Source organism: Marmota flaviventris, chromosome 9, assembly GCF_047511675.1.
Source record: "Marmota flaviventris isolate mMarFla1 chromosome 9, mMarFla1.hap1, whole genome shotgun sequence".
Classification (NCBI taxonomy): domain Eukaryota; kingdom Metazoa; phylum Chordata; class Mammalia; order Rodentia; family Sciuridae; genus Marmota; species Marmota flaviventris.
Genome location: NC_092506.1, coordinates 3,073,326 through 3,091,362, shown reverse-complemented (window position 1 = coordinate 3,091,362; position 18,037 = coordinate 3,073,326). Strand labels below are relative to the sequence as shown.

General features: G+C 61.8%; 2 protein-coding genes across 2 annotated transcripts; both read left to right on the top strand.

The window, feature by feature from the left end:
* Positions 1 to 209: 209 nt before the first annotated feature.
* Positions 210 to 1,151, top strand: Mrgpre (MAS related GPR family member E). The gene has a single exon (XM_027944110.2). The coding sequence runs from the start codon at positions 210 to 212 to the stop codon at positions 1,149 to 1,151; it is 942 nt and encodes a 313-aa protein (XP_027799911.2).
* Positions 1,152 to 15,919: 14,768 nt separating this feature from the next.
* Mrgprg (MAS related GPR family member G) lies at positions 15,920 to 16,792 on the top strand. Its single transcript, XM_027944152.2, has one exon. It carries the CDS (start codon positions 15,920 to 15,922, stop codon positions 16,790 to 16,792), a length of 873 nt encoding a protein of 290 aa, XP_027799953.2.
* Positions 16,793 to 18,037: the final 1,245 nt, after the last annotated feature.

Here is an 18,037-nt window from a genome sequence, read left to right as displayed (position 1 = left end):
GGCGAGGTCAGGTGACAGGGAGAAATGGAAGGTGGGCACCTCCTTCAGCCGGGTCTCACCACCCGGATTGCCCACCCAGTCCCTAGCCAGTCCCTCCCCTCACTCCTGAACAGAAAACTCAGAGGACTCTGTGGTTTCAGGGAGCCAGGAGAGAGCAGAGTGGACGTCCCTGGCCTCCCGGCCTCCACCCATTCCACCCTTCCCTGGAGATGGAGTGGAAGGAAGGTGGCCAGCACGTAGCTGCCCCCGACCGCAGCCAGGAGGACCAGGCCTTCAACCTGGTCATTCTGGCCCTCACGGAGCTGCTCAGCCTGGGCGGGCTGCTGGGCAATGGGGTGGTCCTCTGGCTGCTCAGCCGCAACGTCTACAGGAACCCCTTCTCCATCTACCTCCTGGACGTGGCCTGTGCCGACCTCATCTTCCTCGGCTGCCACATGGTGGCCGTCATCCCCGACCTGCTGCCCCGCCAGCTGACCTTCCCGGGCTTCGTCCAGACCAGTCTGGCCACACTGAGGTTCTTCTGCTACATCGTGGGCCTGAGCCTCTTGGCGGCCATCAGCATAGAGCAGTGCCTGGCCACCCTCTTCCCCGCCTGGTACCTGTGCCGCCGCCCGCGCCACCTGACCACCTGCGTGTGCGCGCTGGCCTGGGCGCTCTGCCTGCTGCTGGACCTGCTGCTCAGTGGGGCCTGCACCGAGTTCTTCGGGGAGCCCAGCGGCCACCTGTGCAGGACGCTGTGGCTGGTGGTGGCGGCCCTGCTGGGCGCCCTGTGCTGTGCCATGTGCCTGGCCAGCCTGCTCCTGCTGCTGCGGGTGGAGCGTGGCCCGCAGCGGCCCCAGCCCCGGGGCTTCCCCGCCCTGGTCCTGCTGGCCGTCCTCCTCTTCCTCTTCTGCGGCCTGCCCTTCGGCATCTACTGGCTGTCTCGGAACCTGCACTGGCACATCCCCCACTACTTCTACCACTTCAGCTTCCTCATGGCCGCCGTGCACAGCTCCACCAAGCCGGCCGCCTACTTCTGCTTGGGTAGCAGCCAGGGCCGCAGGCTGCGCGAGCCCCTCCGCCTGGTGCTCCAGAGGGCCCTGGGGGACGAGGCTGAGCTGGCGGCCGGGAGGGAGGCTTCTCAAAGGGGCCTTGTGGACATGACGGCCTAGGCCCTCGTCCCAACCTCAGCTCTGGCCTGGAAGCCAGGGAGCTGCCCACCAAGGGGACCTCCAAAGGAGGTCTCTGCTGATGACCTGCCTGTGAGGACCACCAGTGTCACCCTCACTCCCCGTGTGAAGCTCACTGGGGAGGCTGCTGGAGGGTCTCTGGGGAGGCAGCCTGGGAACTTGCACTTTGAGGACACCCCCCCAGGGCCGTTGTCCTGCCCAGGAACTCATGAGAGCCCCTGGGTTACACCCACGTTCCCCAGGGACAGCAAGAGGCAGGCAAGGAAGGGAACAGGCCAGTCCCCAGGTGGGGGCAGGCCAGCCGTCTCCCGCCAGCTCATCCCGCCTCCCCCCGTCAGCCTCCCCACAGCCGAGGGCACACCCCGGATATGTGGGGATGGGACAGTGTGGCCCGCCTCAGCTCCCCAAGGCCCTCCCTCCAGTGTGTCTACAATGCCCTGAGATTGGAAGCTGGCTCAGGCATGGGGAGTGAGGCACTCAGGGGACCCTGGGTGGCTGGGCCACAGAAGAAAATGTCCGCCAGACCCCCACACCCTGGCCAGTGAGCGGAGGCTGCCCCCTCCCCCTGTGCCAGGAGCAGAGCTGGCCCCTGGTGCAGGGTGCTCGGGCCAGCAGCCCCCTGAACCCCAGGGGAAGCTGGGTCGGGCTGCAGCGGCGGGGCAGCAGTCACAGCCCTGGCAGACTGCTCGGACTACCCCCGGTGTCCACCTGGGTTCCTGCTGTGCTCTCCGGGCGTCGTCTGACCCAGCACCGCCCAGAGCTTGAGGCCCATCCAGGCAAAGCCCCAGCAGCTTCTGCGTCATCGGCTCATGTCCCCTCAGGAGCCTCAGCTGAAAATTTGTGACGTCCCGAGTGCCAGTGACCTCCCCATGAGGCTGCACGTGGGTGGAGAGCTTTGAGGCCTACCCTGCACAGCTGTGGCAGAGGAAGGCAGACAGGGGCTCAGAGGGGCTTCCAGAGCCTGGGGTTGTCGGTGACCACTGGCCCCTCATGTATGACCGGGTCCTGGACCACGCAGACCTCTCCCCAAGCTTCAGGAAGGCTGTTTTGCAAAAGCTTCTTCTGCATCGTGAGAAGTGCCCTGAGTGGGCAGGAGGCCCTGGCAGTCCTGCCCACACCTGGAGCAGCCCCACAGGAAAGTCTGGACTTCAGCTCTTGGGCAGCCCCCCACCTGCACCTCCTGGGCGGGCATGTCCCACTCAGGAGGGTCGCTCTGAGGACACAGCCCAGGCTCTGCCCCTCAGCAGGCTGCAGAGCTCCCTGGTACTGGGCCTGGGGCTCAGAGATGACCCAGAGTTGATCCCTGAGTGTCTCATTTCCCGGTGCCCGAGCCAGCTTCCAACCCCAGGGGTCAAGGGCAGGGGCTTTGGAGCCCTCCAGCCTGGGCCGAGCCAGTTCCCACCACCCCGTCTCCATGGGTGGGTTGCTCAGCCTCCCCCCGCCCCTCTGGGTCATCTTTAAAGCACTAGAACCAAGCGAGTCCACAGTGTGAGAGGCTGTGAAGTGTGTCCGGAGCCTCACGAGCCCACGGAACTTCACCACGTCACTGACCCTCCGGGCCCAAGTCCACCGCACGTCTTGACCTGGGTGTCCGAGAGATCTTCTTTACAGCTGTCAGGACCTCCTTCTGACCTGGAGTGGCTGGGCCGTGGCCAGCGTGATGTTCAGGCTTGGCCAAGAGCTTGTCTTCTGAGGTGGGGTGAGAGTCTCAGACCCCTACCCATCGTCCTGGGACCCCTACCCAGCATCCTGGGAACCCTACCCAGCATCCTGGGACCCCTACCCAGCATCCTGGGACCCCTACCCATCGTCCTGGGACCCCTACCCAGCATCCTGGGACCCCTACCCAGCATCCTGGGACCCCTACCCATCGTCCTGGGACCCCTACCCAGCGTCCTGGGACCCCTACCCAGCATCCTGGGGCCAGGCCTCCCACCTTCACCCCAGGGCCTTCACCCAGGCTCCTGTGCACCCTGGTAGGTGTGGGCCCAGGGGTCCCTCCTGAGGTAGCTTGGGGCCAGTGTGGCCCTCCGTGTCCACCTCCTGGCAAGATGGCCCGGTTCAGTCTCTCTGGGGGAGATGAGAGCAGGAAAGGAGGCCCCTGTCCACAAATCCACTTTCGGCCCTGACACACACCTCCTCAGATGGAGGAAGACCCACGGGGGGGGTGGGGGGGAAGCGCCACCAGCCCACGGGTGCCCTATGCCTGGACGTTAACCCAGAACCCTGCAGTGGTGGGGAGGGCACTTACACGTGAGAACACTGAGGCTCGGGGATCTGAGACCACCCCAGGCCAGCAGACAGTCCCTCCCTGGATCCCTCCACACACCCTGCTGGTTCAGGACTGGCTCAGGAGCCCTGAACACACACTGGCCCCCATCCCCTTTTCCCCATCGAGGGGAGAGATAGGTCATGGACCCTCGGGACATGCCCTCCTGCCTGAGAGCCCCTGCCCGAGAGCCCACCCTTGGTCCAGGGGAGTTGGGTGCAGCTCTGAGTCCTCCTAGCTGACTCAGGGAGCACAGGTGTGGCAGCAGGTATGCACCCTCAGCCAGACTGTCTGCCCAGCCCCATGCTCTGGGGAGAGAGCCAGGGGTACTGGGGCAGGTGATGGTCCTCCTAGCCTTCATCGGAGCTTCCAGGGCCCACGGGCAAGGCAGCTTCCACCTGGCCACACCTCTCAGCTCACCTGGCTGCTCCTCCCCTTCTGCCCCAGAGCCACGAGGGCCCACCATGCACCCCAGCCCTCACCCTGCATGACCCTGAGGTCCACTCCCCAAGGTGGCCCCTCCCCAAGGCTCAGACAAAGCCAGACCAGGAAGAGGCTCAGGGTCCTAGGAGGACATGGCCTGAGGGCCAGTCCAGCGTCCACCAGGACCCACCCACTGTGCCTAGGGCAGGACAGACTGCCCGGGAACAGGGTGTCTGCAGGGGCAGCCAACATTCCAGGGAGCCCCTGTCACCACAGCCCCTCCCCAGGCCTGCAGGGAGCGCTGACGGGCTCCAGGCCCAGGACTCGGGGCAGGGCCCAGGAAGACGCCCACTGCCCACCTCCCCCCTGCGCTCAGTTGCAAGCTTGAGGTGGTCCTGGCGCTGGGTCCTGGGTAGCTGGGAGGACCCGCTCACTCCTCCCTGTGCCCAGTGAGCAGCTGGAGCCACCAGGAGAAGCCTCAGCCTGTGGGGCCGTGGGCGAGGGTCAGCTCTGTGACCTGCCCTGAGCTGCTCCTCCTCTCAGCCCAGGTGTGGGGGTCTCTCTCCTGGGCCCCTCCACCTGCCCTGGAGCGACCTGCTCCAGAGGCTGCGCTTGCTCCCAGGGCCTTCCCACGCGCCCGTCCTGCCGCCTGCCACCCCAGGCGTGGTCACTGAAGGGCACAGCTCGGCTGCTTTAATCAGAGTGTTTTTCTTTTAAGCAAGTGGCTTCCGCAGGTGGCAGAAGCCATAACGCTCTGCCTGTGATCTGCTGTGGGTAACGGGTCACACACGTGACCTGGGCGATGTCACAGGACCTCATAGAAACCCGGGGGAAACTGAGGCTTCCAGAGACCAAGAAGGCTGACCCCAAGCTGCAGCCTGCGGGGCCAGGGGGCAGCCCCTCCTTTCCTGCCAGGCAAGACCCCACCCAGGAAAGGGTCAGGAGGTAGAGAGTCATGGCCTCAGGCCCACGCTCTCCTTAACAGCGCACCGTGGCCCCTGCGTCCCCTGTCTGTTCTGTGTGCCTGCTGCCTGAGCATCTAGGGCCTCACTGACCTTCAGGCAGCTAATTCCTAGGGATGGTAAAGCACTACTCCGCCATTCAGTGCAGAGCCCACGCCCACCCTGGGTTCCCCTAAACTGTGACCACCCCTCCAGGGTGGTGCTGGACAACCAGGCAGCCCCTGGGCTCCAGGGTCCTGAAATCCCTCAAACTGGCCAATCCTAGGCCTGCTTGCTGTCCTTGTCCACTGTCGTGAGTGAGCTATGTCATTAAAATAGACCAAACACGTCTGTATCTTTCTGCAATGTCGGCATTCACTGAGCAGCAATAAATTCACAGGCTGCCCACTTTCCTTTGTGGCAATTCACTGAATACCCCTAGGTCACCTGGTAGTCATGAGCAGGACAAAAACAGATCCTTTTATTCCACTCTTAATTTCTAATATCCAAAGACAACAGTCACACACACGTCACAGAGTGATACATAAGAAGTAGGTCATGGGCTGGGGATGTGGCTCAAGTGGTAGAGCGCTTGCCTGGCATGCATGTGGCGCTGGGTTCGATCCTCAGCATCACATACAAATAAAAGGATGTTGTGCCGCTGAAAACTAAAAAACAATAAAATATTGAAAAATTCTCTCTCTCTCTCTCTGTCTCTCTCTCTGTCTCTCTTTAAAAAAAAAAAGAAGTAGGTCATGGGAAACTGAGAAAGGGTTAGAGGAGCTTCAGATTGGTGGGTAATGTGTCACATGTGACCTGGGCTATGTCACAGGTCATGACAAACTGCTCGTCTCTACACCATGGAGTCACTAGGGCAGGCACAGCCTGAGGACTGCTGTCGTACACACCATGGAGTCACTAGGGCAGGCACAGCCTGAGGACTGCTGTCGTACACACCATGGAGTCACTAGGGCAGGTACAGCCTGAGGACTGCTGTCCTACACACCATGGAGTCACTAGGGCAGGCACAGCCTGAGGACTGCTGTTCTACACACCATGGAGTCACTAGGGCAGGTGCAGCCTGAGGACTGCTGTTCTACACACCATGGAGTCACTAGGGCAGGTGCAGCCTGAGGACTGCTGTTCTACACACCATGGAGTCACTAGGGCAGGTGCAGCCTGAGGACTGCTGTTCCACACACCATGGAGTCACTAGGGCAGGTGCAGCCTGAGGACTGCTGTTCTGCACACCATGGAGTCACTCAGGGCAGGCACAGCCTGAGGACTGCTGTCCTACACACCATGGAGTCACCAGGGCAGGCACAGCCTGAGGACTGCTGTCCTACACACCATGGAGTCACTAGGGCAGGCACAGCCTGAGGACTGCTGTCCTACACACCATGGAGTCACTCAGGGCAGGCACAGCCTGAGGACTGCTGTCCTACACACCATGGAGTCACTAGGGCAGGCACAGCCTGAGGACTGCTGTTCTACACACCATGGAGTCACTAGGGCAGGGTGCAGCCTGAGGACTGCTGTCCTACACACCATGGAGTCACTAGGGCAGGCACAGCCTGATGACTGCTGTTCTACACACCATGGAGTCACCAGGGCAGGCACAGCCTGAGGACTGCTGTTCTACACACCATGGAGTCACTCAGGGCAGGCACAGCCTGAGGACTGCTGTTCTATACACCATGGAGTCACTAGGGCAGGCACAGCCTGAGGACTGCTGTTCTACACACCATGGAGTCACTAGGGCAGGCACAGCCTGAGGACTGCTGTTCTACACACCATGGAGTCACTAGAGCAGGCACAGCCTGAGGACTGCTGTCCTACACACCATGGAGTCACCAGGGCAGGTGCAGCCTGAGGACTGCTGTTCTACACACCATGGAGTCACTAGGGCAGGGTGCAGCCTGAGGACTGCTGTTCTACACACCATGGAGTCACTAGGGTAGGCACAGCCTGAGGACTGCTGTTCTACACACCATGGAGTCACTAGGGCAGGTGCAGCCTGAGGACTGCTGTTCTACACACCATGGAGTCACTAGGGCAGGCACAGCCTGAGGACTGCTGTTCTACACACCATGGAGTCACTAGGGTAGGCACAGCCTGAGGACTGCTGTTCTACACACCATGGAGTCACTAGGGCAGGGTGCAGCCTGAGGACTGCTGTCCTACACACCATGGAGTCACTAGGGCAGGCACAGCCTGAGGACTGCTGTCCTACACACCATGGAGTCACTAGGGCAGGCACAGCCTGAGGACTGCTGTCCTACACACCATGGAGTCACTAGGGCAGGCACAGCCTGAGGACTGCTGTTCTACACACCATGGAGTCACTCAGGGCAGGCACAGCCTGAGGACTGCTGTTCCACACACCATGGAGTCACTCAGGGCAGGCACAGCCTGAGGACTGCTGTTCCACACACCATGGAGTCACTCAGGGCAGGTGCAGCCTGAGGACTGCTGTTCTACACACCATGGAGTCACTCAGGGCAGGCACAGCCTGAGGACTGCTGTTCCACACACCATGGAGTCACTCAGGGTAGGCACAGCCTGAGGACTGCTGTTCCACACACCATGGAGTCACTCAGGGCAGGTGCAGCCTGAGGACTGCTGTTCTACACACCATGGAGTCACTAGGGCAGGCACAGCCTGAGGACTGCTGTCCTACACACCATGGAGTCACTAGGGCAGGCACAGCCTGAGGACTGCTGTCCTACACACCATGGAGTCACTAGGGCAGGCACAGCCTGAGGACTGCTGTTCCACACACCATGGAGTCACTCAGGGCAGGTGCAGCCTGAGGACTGCTGTCCTACACACCATGGAGTCACTAGGGCAGGCACAGCCTGAGGACTGCTGTTCTACACACCATGGAGTCACTAGGGCAGGCACAGCCTGAGGACTGCTGTTCCACACACCATGGAGTCACTAGGGCAGGCACAGCCTGAGGACTGCTGTCCTACACACCATGGAGTCACTCAGGGCAGGCACAGCCTGAGGACTGCTGTTCTACACACCATGGAGTCACTCAGGGCAGGCACAGCCTGAGGACTGCTGTCCTACACACCATGGAGTCACCAGGGCAGGCACAGCCTGAGGACTGCTGTCCTACACACCATGGAGTCACCAGGGCAGGCACAGCCTGAGGACTGCTGTCCTACACACCATGGAGTCACCAGGGCAGGCACAGCCTGAGGACTGCTGTTCTACACACCATGGAGTCACTAGGGCAGGCACAGCCTGAGGACTGCTGTTCCACACACCATGGAGTCACTAGGGCAGGCACAGCCTGAGGACTGCTGTCCTACACACCATGGAGTCACTAGGGCAGGCACAGCCTGAGGACTGCTGTCCTACACACCATGGAGTCACTCAGGGCAGGCACAGCCTGAGGACTGCTGTCCTACACACCATGGAGTCACCAGGGCAGGCACAGCCTGAGGACTGCTGTCCTACACACCATGGAGTCACCAGGGCAGGCACAGCCTGAGGACTGCTGTTCTACACACCATGGAGTCACCAGGGCAGGCACAGCCTGAGGACTGCTGTTCTACACACCATGGAGTCACTAGGGCAGGCACAGCCTGAGGACTGCTGTTCTGCACACCATGGAGTCACTCAGGGTAGGCACAGCCTGAGGACTGCTGTTCTACACACCATGGAGTCACTCAGGGCAGGTGCAGCCTGAGGACTGCTGTTCTACACACCATGGAGTCACTCAGGGCAGGTGCAGCCTGAGGACTGCTGTTCTACACACCATGGAGTCACTAGGGCAGGCACAGCCTGAGGACTGCTGTTCCACACACCATGGAGTCACTCAGGGCAGGCGCAGCATGAGGACTGCTGTTGTACACACCATGGAGTCACCAGGGCAGGCGCAGCCTGAGAGCGGTTATCCTACACACTATGGAGTCACTCAGGCCAGGCGCAACCTGAAAGCAGCTGTCCTGCACACCAGGGACAAATCCATGTGAGAAATATGAGGGCCGATAGCCCCTTTCCACCTGATTCCTCGTGTTGAGCACCGGGCTGTGTGTCCCAGTCAGCAATCATAGAGCACAGTCCACGAGAATGTCTGAGAGGAACATTTCCCACTACGTGGTTCTGCAGGCAGAGTTTGGACAAGCATCAGTTGGTGTCTAGTAGCTCTAGATGGCCAGGGCAGGTGGACAGACAGTGGAGGGCTCCTTAGGAAGGGGTGTGGAAGGAAGCCCTGGGCCAGCACCTGCTCTACCCAGGAACTGAGCTGTGAACTGTCAGTCCCATGGGAGGTGGTGGACTGAGGCCCAGGGAGGATGGGTCATTCCCTCAAAGCCACAGAGCCACAAAGGTGAGACCAGGAGCCACGTCCAGGCCTCAGCCCACAGCGCCTGGGTCACGTGGGCCATTGCAGCAACCTGGAGATGACAGGGGCCGTCCACCAAGCAGAGCAGCCAGGAGGTGTGGCCAGCCCTTGCTGGACACAGAGTGTCCCAGGCTTCTCCCTCTCCGACACACCCCAGACGCAGCGAGGGCCAGGGCCACTTGTGGGGAAGTGACCGCAGCCCTGTTGACTCTAACTCCAGGGTTGTCCAGGTCCATTTTTCCTGAAGAGTCTCCCAGGAAACCTGTGTAAACAAAGGCACCAGAGTTGAATGTGGCACCTCAAAGCCAGGCCCTGTTCCAGGGACGCACCCAACACTTCCATATCACCTTAAGGTAAGCCAGGTGCATTTCAGCCAAGATGGTCACTTCTGTCCTTGCCCATAAGTGTGCCCCTCTTTCTGACCAAATTGTGGGGATCCAGCTGGTCCTTCTGCCCCCAGGGCTACCTTCCGTCAGCCAGCCCCCAGGAGGTCGCCCTCTGCAGAGTCTCCGATTGGCACCTGTCTTCCATCTCTTGGCGTCTTGGGGCCTGTCCTCACTCACAAGGACTGGGCAGTTCCAGAGTACAGCTGAGCCAGCCAGGAGGCAGAGGGAGTGGCCAGAGGGGCTGCGGGGAAGCCCCGGGGTGACCTAACTGAGCCTGGGACTCCCTGAAACAGCCGGTCACCGAATGCCATCTATTGCACTGTGGGAGGAAGGGCGTCTCACGCTGCAGCGCTCCCTGTGGGCAGCTCCACTAGCCACTGATGTCCATCGGGTAAAGGAATTGGAAGAGTCACAACTTGAAAGAGACTCGTGTCTCTCTACTACCTCTCTGTCCACCTCAGCACACCTCCACAGCCAGAACCTCAGCTTGCAGCCCTGAGGCTGGGGGGCAAGGGCTGGGAAGGAGGCCCGTAGAGCTGTCCCCTCGTGGTCAGACTGCGATGCAGGGATGGGGTCCTGGGGAAGGGTAGTGAGGACACCCGCATCAGAAAAACGAGGACAGGGACCTCAACTGTGAGCCCTGCCTTTTTGTTCCAGCATTAACTATGGGGAGGCAGGAGGGGCCTGAGGTTCAGGGACGGTCACTGCTCAGGGTTGTGATGCTGTGGAGTTGCTAGATCCTACAGGAGCATGTGACAACTGGCCTGTGAATGTGGCTGCCTGGATGAAGGGCCTACGGGCATTTCTCTGGACAGAAATAAAGCAGGAAAAATAAGCAATTGTCACCTCTCGTCCAGCACTTGTACGTGAGGCCCAGGGAAGCTCCCCCTGTAGACTGGATCCCAGTGGACATGACAGAGGCAGGGCCACGCGGGGGGATCGCCAGGACGGGTGCCCGTGGAGAAGCCTGGAGGAAGCCCCGGGTGAGCGGCAGGAGGGCTCATGTGGCCAGCCCTTTCCTCCCGGGGTCCCGGGGTCCTGACTCGGCCATCTTAAACCTGGGAAGAAAAGCAAATGGTCACACGTGCCCCTGAGGGTGCTTCCCCCACTTCTCGGCCAATGGTGGATGGGATGTCCCTGATGGGGGAGCCACTGCTGCTCTGGTGGGGACAGGGTGCCACTTGTTCTAAAGCCTCTCAGCAAAGAAAGGCAGGCAGAGGGGAAAGGAAAAGAAACGGGACGAGGTGCAGGCGAGAAGGGGCCGTGGCCTGCGCTGCCCACAGGGAACAGGCACCAACGCCCTGGGACAGTCTCGTCACCAGGGGAAGGAACTTGACCCAACAGCAGCCCAGCTCCCGCCTTCCGTGAGGGAGGGCAGGGGCGTCCAGGCTCTGCACTGCCAGCTACTCAGGATGGCTCCTCACTCCCCGTGGCTAGGGTGGGGCCGAGGCCCACCCAGAGCGAGGGCCCCCAAGAGTGACCAGAGGACTCAGGTGGAACCACTGTTTGCAGGTCATCTAAGAGGGGGAGACCAGAACAGCATTGAGGGTACAGGTCCTTGGCAACCCGGAATGTTCCCCAGGGCCCTGGCGGTCACTGACAGATGTGGGGCCAGGCCCTCAGTGTCCATTGGTGCACCTAGGAACGCAGAGGGCGCCCCAGCTCCTCATTTGGTGCTCACCTCCTTGGTCCCTGAGGACATTCTGGGGGTGGACATCCTGCTAGGAAAGACATGGCAGAACCCCATGGGGGTCCCCAAAGTCCAGGTAAAGCAACGTGGGAGAAGCACGGCGAGACCCCGCTAGGCTTCCTGACCCGAGGTGGGCAGTGCACCCGGGAGGCTCACGGACCTTTCCACCTGCTACAGCTCCTTCGACAGCCCTGGCTGGCCCTAAGACAGCCTTGAGCACGAGGGAGTCAGGTGGGTGACACCTTCGCGCAGTGACACCTCTGCCCACACCGCCACACCCACACAGCAACAGGAGGACAAGGGCCCCCTCGGCTCTGCACAGCCTCCACTGGAGTTGGCCAGTGCCTTTCCTGGTGCCCCTTTACAGCTGGACTTGCAAGACCAGAGGACGGAGCACGGGCCCCACCATTCTGGCCCCTGCTGGTACTACTGCCCACTCTCTCGATAACACGGTGTAACTGGTGGAGATGGCTGTCATCCCTGCACAAGGGGATGGCTGTCCACCCCACAGGAGCCAGGGACCTGGACCATCCGTGAAGATCCTGTACCACCTCCACACTGACTGACAGGTGGTCTTGCTGGGGGAGCAGGTGGCCTTTACAAGTTCCCTCCAGACACAGAGCTCTGGACTTTGTGGTTGTCTGGTCTCCTCTGTGGACAGCGCCTGTGGAAACGCCAGCCTGCAGCGGTACCTCTGTACACACGGGCATTGGAGGCTCCCTCTGGTCTGCCCTGCCCTGGTGACCTCTCCTCTCCCAGGCCAAGATTGGAAGGCTCTCGACAAACGTACCTTTAAGCTCAACAGGCAAACAGGCCAGGCACGAGGGACACGGCCAATGCCAGCACTTCCCGGAGGTCTCAGCAGGCCCTCGCACACCCTGCCCGGGCTGTCCCCTCACCTAGGACGCTTCACAGCAGGCCCTGTGCGTCACCTAGGCCTAGGCAAAGACAGGACATTCCGGTAACAGGAGAGCTCGAGAGATTTGGGACCAACGCAAGTGGATGACCTGGTTCGGGCGCTGAGTCAGCGGGCAGGAGGTGCAGGACAAGCCAATCACACCGAGGACACTGCCCTCTGGTTCACCAGACCTGCAGGCCGGCTGCAGGTACAGCAGCACGGTACAGAGAGCAGGATGGGTGGGGCCCTTGGTCACCCCAATCAGGTAGGGAACCTTGGGCACCTTGGAGTTTACATGGGCACAAGAGAAGGCCCTAGCCACTTCACTGCCCATCCCATGGCACCCTGCTCTGAGCAAGATGGGTGCCCTCTATAGCAGGAACTGTTACCTCCGTGTTCCTCCCAGCAAGTGGCCTAGTGGGGTGAAGTCACTTCTGAAGCTCTGACTACACTCACCCAGCCTGCGTAGTGACCACCCCCTGGAGGCGTGTACACTGGGCCGAGAGCTGCCCCAGGTGGGAGGACGGTGACATTGTCTATGTCCCAGATGCTGGTGCCATGATCCCCACTCATGGTACCCTGAAAGCCCAGGGGACACCTGGTCCCATCCCTCCTTCTAGAGCAGATGCTAAGTGGCTGGTTTGGCTCCTGAGGGAGAACTGACCGCCATTCTTGTCTGCACGTCTGTCTGTCTACTCGTGCTTGGGACTCTACTGTCATGTCCACTCTGCCTGCACACTGGACCAGTGGCCTGTCCACATGCCCCCATGCAATATACCACCCTGCAGAAGAGGGGTGCATGGGCTTCTAAACGTTAGTGGGGGGGACTTGTGGGTCCACGCTGACATGACCACAGCCATCTTGAAGCCCAGCCCCTCTGCTCACCCTGGGAAAACGATTGTCAGTTTTTCCTCACAGTTTCCCAGCAAACTGTGGCACCAAAGCCACCGGGGTGTGGAGCTTCACACCCAGGCCCTGCTCCGGGGACAAACTGGGGCTTCGACATCCAGCCAGGATGAAGTCACTTCTGTCCTACCCACAAATATGCCCCTCTTACTGACCAAATTGCTGGGACCACTGGTCTTTCTGCCACCCAGGACCACCTTCTGCCAGAAGTCCCCAGCAAGGGGACTACACAGCACCTGGGGCTGGACTCACAGCACCTGGGGCCTGTCCTCATCCAGGGTGACGGGGCTGTTCCAGAACAACTCGCGTGCTGGGCCCTTCGGCTTCCCCACCCAGATGGGCCAGGGAGAAAGGGAAGGCCGCCCACACTGACATCTCCATCTGAGCTCACTCCCGCGGTTCCTGCGAATAAGGCACCACACCCGCCCACTTCTAGGGAACTGGCCAGGACACCCTGGGTCCAGCCAGCCAGGCCCCAGAGGACACAAGGGGATATAGGGCCTTCCAGGAGCCCCCGGGCGGTCGGCGTGGGACTGAGCAGAGGAGAGCCAGCTGGCCTAGGAGAGCTGGGGACAGTCACGCTCGACAGGCGGCTGGCAGGAGTGAAGGCTCGCCCCACCCCTCCACCTGCGCCCAGGTAAGAGCAGCATGGTCCCCTGCCCCTGTCTGGCTCTCAGGGGGCACTGGAGGCGCTGAGGATCTCCGCTGGGAAGGACCTCGGGCAAGACGGGTGAGGAGGCAGCCTGGAGCTCTTTGAAAGCCGGCGCCGGGTCTCTGTTCCTGTGACCATGAGGTCGGAACCTGGACCTGTACCCTCTCCTCTGCACCCGTCGCCACCCCCACCCACAGCCCCCCACAGCCCACCCCCTCCATCAGGATCCACAGGGCCGCCAGTGGACTCCGTGGGGCCTTTGGGGAAACCGAGGCCTGGCAGGGTAGAGTCTTGTCTGTGTGCCACCACATGACACCAGAGTCCAGCTGAGGTCTCGGGCTCTGACCCTGCTGTCTAGGCCCAGAGATCCAGCCACTGTCTGGGGAGGGGCCAGGCAAGGAGGCCCGGGTGCGAGGTGGAGAGTAGACCCCGAAGCTGCAGAGGGTCAGGCCTGCAGAGGAGCGCGGTCCAGGCAGGGGCGCAGCCCAGGGGACGCCTCCGCAGGTCAGGGTCCTCCCTCCCGCCGCCCTCTGCTCACCTCCGCCTCACTGTCTCCCACTCTCCGTCTCTCTCATCCCGTCTCTGCCTCTCCTTCTTCGTTTTCCTGTCCCCCTCGATCTCTCTGACCCCGTCTCTCTGTTTCTCCCTGTCTGTCTCTTCATTCTTTATCTCCCTCTCCCTGTAGCCGTCTTCCTCTCCATCTCTCTCTCTCCCCGTCTCTTTCTGCCTCTCTCTCTCTCCATCTCTCTCTCTCCATCTCTCTCTCCCCGTCTCTTTCTGTCTCTCTCTCTCTCCATCTCCTCTCTCCCTGTCTCTCTCTCTCTCTCTCCATCTCTCTCTCCCTCTCTCTCTCCCTCTCTCTCTCTCCCTCTCTCTCCATCTCTCTCTCTCCCTGTCTCTCTCTCTTTGTCTCTCTCTCTCTCCCTTTCTCTCTCTCCCTCTCTCTCTCCATCTCTCTCTCCCTGTCTCTCTCTCTTTGTCTCTCTCTCTCCCTCTCTCTCTCTCTCCATCTCCCTCTCTCTCTCCCCATCTCCCTCCCTCTCTCTCTCCCCATCTCCCTCCCTCTCTCTCTCTCTCTCCATCTCCCTCCCTCTCTCTCCCTCTCTCCCTCTCTCTCTCTCCATCTCCCTCTCTCTCTCTCCCCATTTCCCTCCCTCTCTCTCCCTCTCTCTCTCTCCATCTCCCTCCCTCTCTCTCTCCCTCTCTCTCTCCCTCTCTCTCCATCTCTCTCTCTCTCCCCCTCCCCCCTCCCCCTCCCCCTCTCCATCTCCCCCCGCCCGTATCTCTCTGTCTCCCTCTGGCTCTCCCTTTGCTCTCCCACCCCGGCACCCCTCACCCCAGAGCCTGGTCCTGCTGCCCCAGCCCCATCTCCCTGGGCTGGAACAGGTGCTGCTGTGGCCCCCATGGGGGGAACAGTGGGGGGCCACCCTGACACCCTCCCTCCTGCTCTGAGATTCCCCGGGAAGGCACACCCCTTAGTGACCCTCACTGGCTACAGACACCTGTGCCCTTTTCTCCCCTCGTCCTGAGCGGCTCCCTGAGAGGACCCAGAGCCCCGCGACCTGCTCTGACGTCCCTGCCTTTGACCTGAGGCTTTGGAGTGGCCTCCTGGGCAGCTCTCCTTCTGCAAACCTCACGGAGTAGCCACTGGCTCAGGCCTGGAGGAGGGTCTCCCTCCACCTTCTCAGCCCCACCACTAGTCTGCCCTCCTCCTCCTCCCTGACCTCCCCCAGCCCAGGATGGAGTGTCCTTGGGACACTTCGATGGGCCGTCCAGAGACCCTCTGGGGTGGGGATCTCAGCTGGAGTATGGCCTCAGCCTTAGGATGGGAGGCCACTGTGGGGCTCCTAACAGAAGACAGAGGAGAGCCCCTCCCTCCTGGTCCCTGCATGTCCCCTGTGCTCAAGGAGACCCTTGCAGCATGTGCTGGGCCTCTGCAGGGCTGGTCAGGGAGGACATGGGAATCAGCACACACCTCTGCCCATCCAGGAGGGGCCAGGGACCGTGCACCTGCAGTGTGGTGAAGGGCTGGGCACTCCTGACCAGGACGGGGGGCTGAGCCCTGGCCGAGGTCACACAGCAGCTGGGAGGGGCCCAGAGTTGCACCAGGATGGCCCTGGCGGGACGCATCCAGTGCTTACTGACTGCCACAGGGGCACACCGACGCCGGTGGTCAGCACCCATCCCCCTTCACAGGCTCCTGCCCACGCGCCTGCCAGCCAGCCGAGATGTTGGGCATACTGAGCCTCTGGAGAACGGTCAACAGCGTCCTCTTCTACCTGACTCTGGTCATCGCTGTTGGGGGGCTGCTGGGCAACGGGCTGGTGCTCTGGAACCTGGGCTTCCACATCAAGAAGGGCCCCTTCAACACCTACCTGCTGCACCTGGCCGCTGCGGACTTCCTGTTCCTGTCCTGCCAGGTGGCCTTCTCCGTCGTCCAGGCCGCGCTGGGCTCCTCCCAGGACACGCTCTACTTCGTGGTCACCTTCCTGTGGTTCTCGGCAGGGCTCTGGCTGCTGGCGGTCCTTGGTGCCGAGCGCTGCCTCTCCGACATCTTCCCCTCCTGCTACCAGCGCTGCCGGCCCCGGCACGCCTCCACCGGCCTCTGCGTCCTGGTCTGGGCTCTGACGCTGCCCGCCGTGCTGCTGCCCGCCAACGCCTGCGGCCTGCTGCGTGAGGGCACGCGCCTGCTGGTCTGCATCCGCTACCACGCGGTCAGCGTCACCTGGCTGCTGTCACTGGCGTGCGTGGCCTTGGGGGCCTGCCTGGTGCTCTTCATCTGGGTGAACTGCTGCTCCCAGCGCCCGCGCCCCAAGTTCTGTGGCATCGTCCAGGGCTCGGGGGTCCTGCTCCTTTTTTGCCGCCTGCCCTTCATCCTCTACTGGAGCCTGCGGCCGATCCTGAACTTCCTGCTGCCCATCTTCCTCCCGCTGGCCACCCTCCTGGCCTGCATCGACAGCAGTGCCAAGCCCCTCATGTACTTCGTGATGGGCCGGCAGCCTGGGCATCGGGAGCCACTGAGGACGGTCCTGCAGAGGGCCCTGGGGGAGCGGTCCCAGCCAGGTGCTGGGGGGCTGTCCCTGCCCATGGGCCCTGTCTAGGGGGTGGCCAGCCCTCCCCCATCTCCAGAGCTGTCAGGAGACCCTGCCCTTGCTCAGACCCTTCCAGGACTGTAAGAAGCCCATCCACCACCGGCTCCTGCCTTGGGACCCAAGGACAGGCCGAGCCTGCAGGGTGAGGCAGGGTGAGAATCAGGTCTCTGTGGAGAGGACCCGGGGCACAGGGGACACACACCTGCAGGCAGGCCCAGGTCTGCTCCTGCTCCTCCCCACCCAGCCACCTGCATCCCACACAGGGGGACTGCGGCATGGGGCAGAGCTGGCACCCTGACCAAGGTGGGGGCTGATGGCCTGGAGCCCAGGCCTCCGGCTCCTAGGCAGGTGCCCAGTTGCCCTTAGGGGGCCATGTTCACATCCTGCCCCGGGGCCATGCAGCTGATTCATCACTAAAGCCTATTCTTCAACTGAGTTGCTGGTTCCCCTCCCTCACCCTCGTGGGCACCCCCCAAAACCCCAGGTCCAGAGTCCCACTCACAGATGGCTCCGGTGACCATACAGGCCGCCTTCCCAACTCTGCCTCCTGGTGTCACCAGCACAGGCCACCAGATGGCGCTGCCTCACCACCCTGCTGACCCCGCGCTGCAGGCTGGGCCTCCCCACCAGCCTCTCAGGAGCCTGAGGACCCTCCAGGCCTGCAGGGTGCACTGTGAGGGCCCCGCCCGGCCCCTGCCCCAACTCTGCTCACCTGTAGCCATGCCTGGGGTCCCCCCACCGCAGTTGTGCCTAGCCGGCTCGACCCACAGAGTTCAAGAAAGAACACAGGGAAGGAGGGGGGCAGCCGGCGGGGGCGGGAGGGGGAGTCGGGGGCTCCCAGGGTGCAGGTCCTTCTGCGGGTTGACCTGCACAGGCTGGGCTGAGACTCAGGAGGGACCCCCACAAACAAAAAGACAGACCCCTCGTGGCCACTGTTGGAACATTCCAGTCCTGCAGGGAGCACCAAGATGTAGCGCCCACAGGCCCGCCCTACGTTTTTGGTGAAAGATGGCTCCACTCACGGGTTTTTCAAGACATACCCTCAGGAAAAAAATTAAATTTCTTTCTTGTTCTCTTCATGCTCTGCCAAATGTGTTATCGCAGAGTACCTGCGCTGCCTTTGAATTGCTGGATAAAGTTGTGTTTTCCTCATCAGAGAAGCAGCGTGCTACTCCCTGGGGGGAACTTGGAGAGGTTCGAACATGGAAAGAAGGAAACTCAGCTGCAGCCCCCACCCCACCTGGACACACCTGG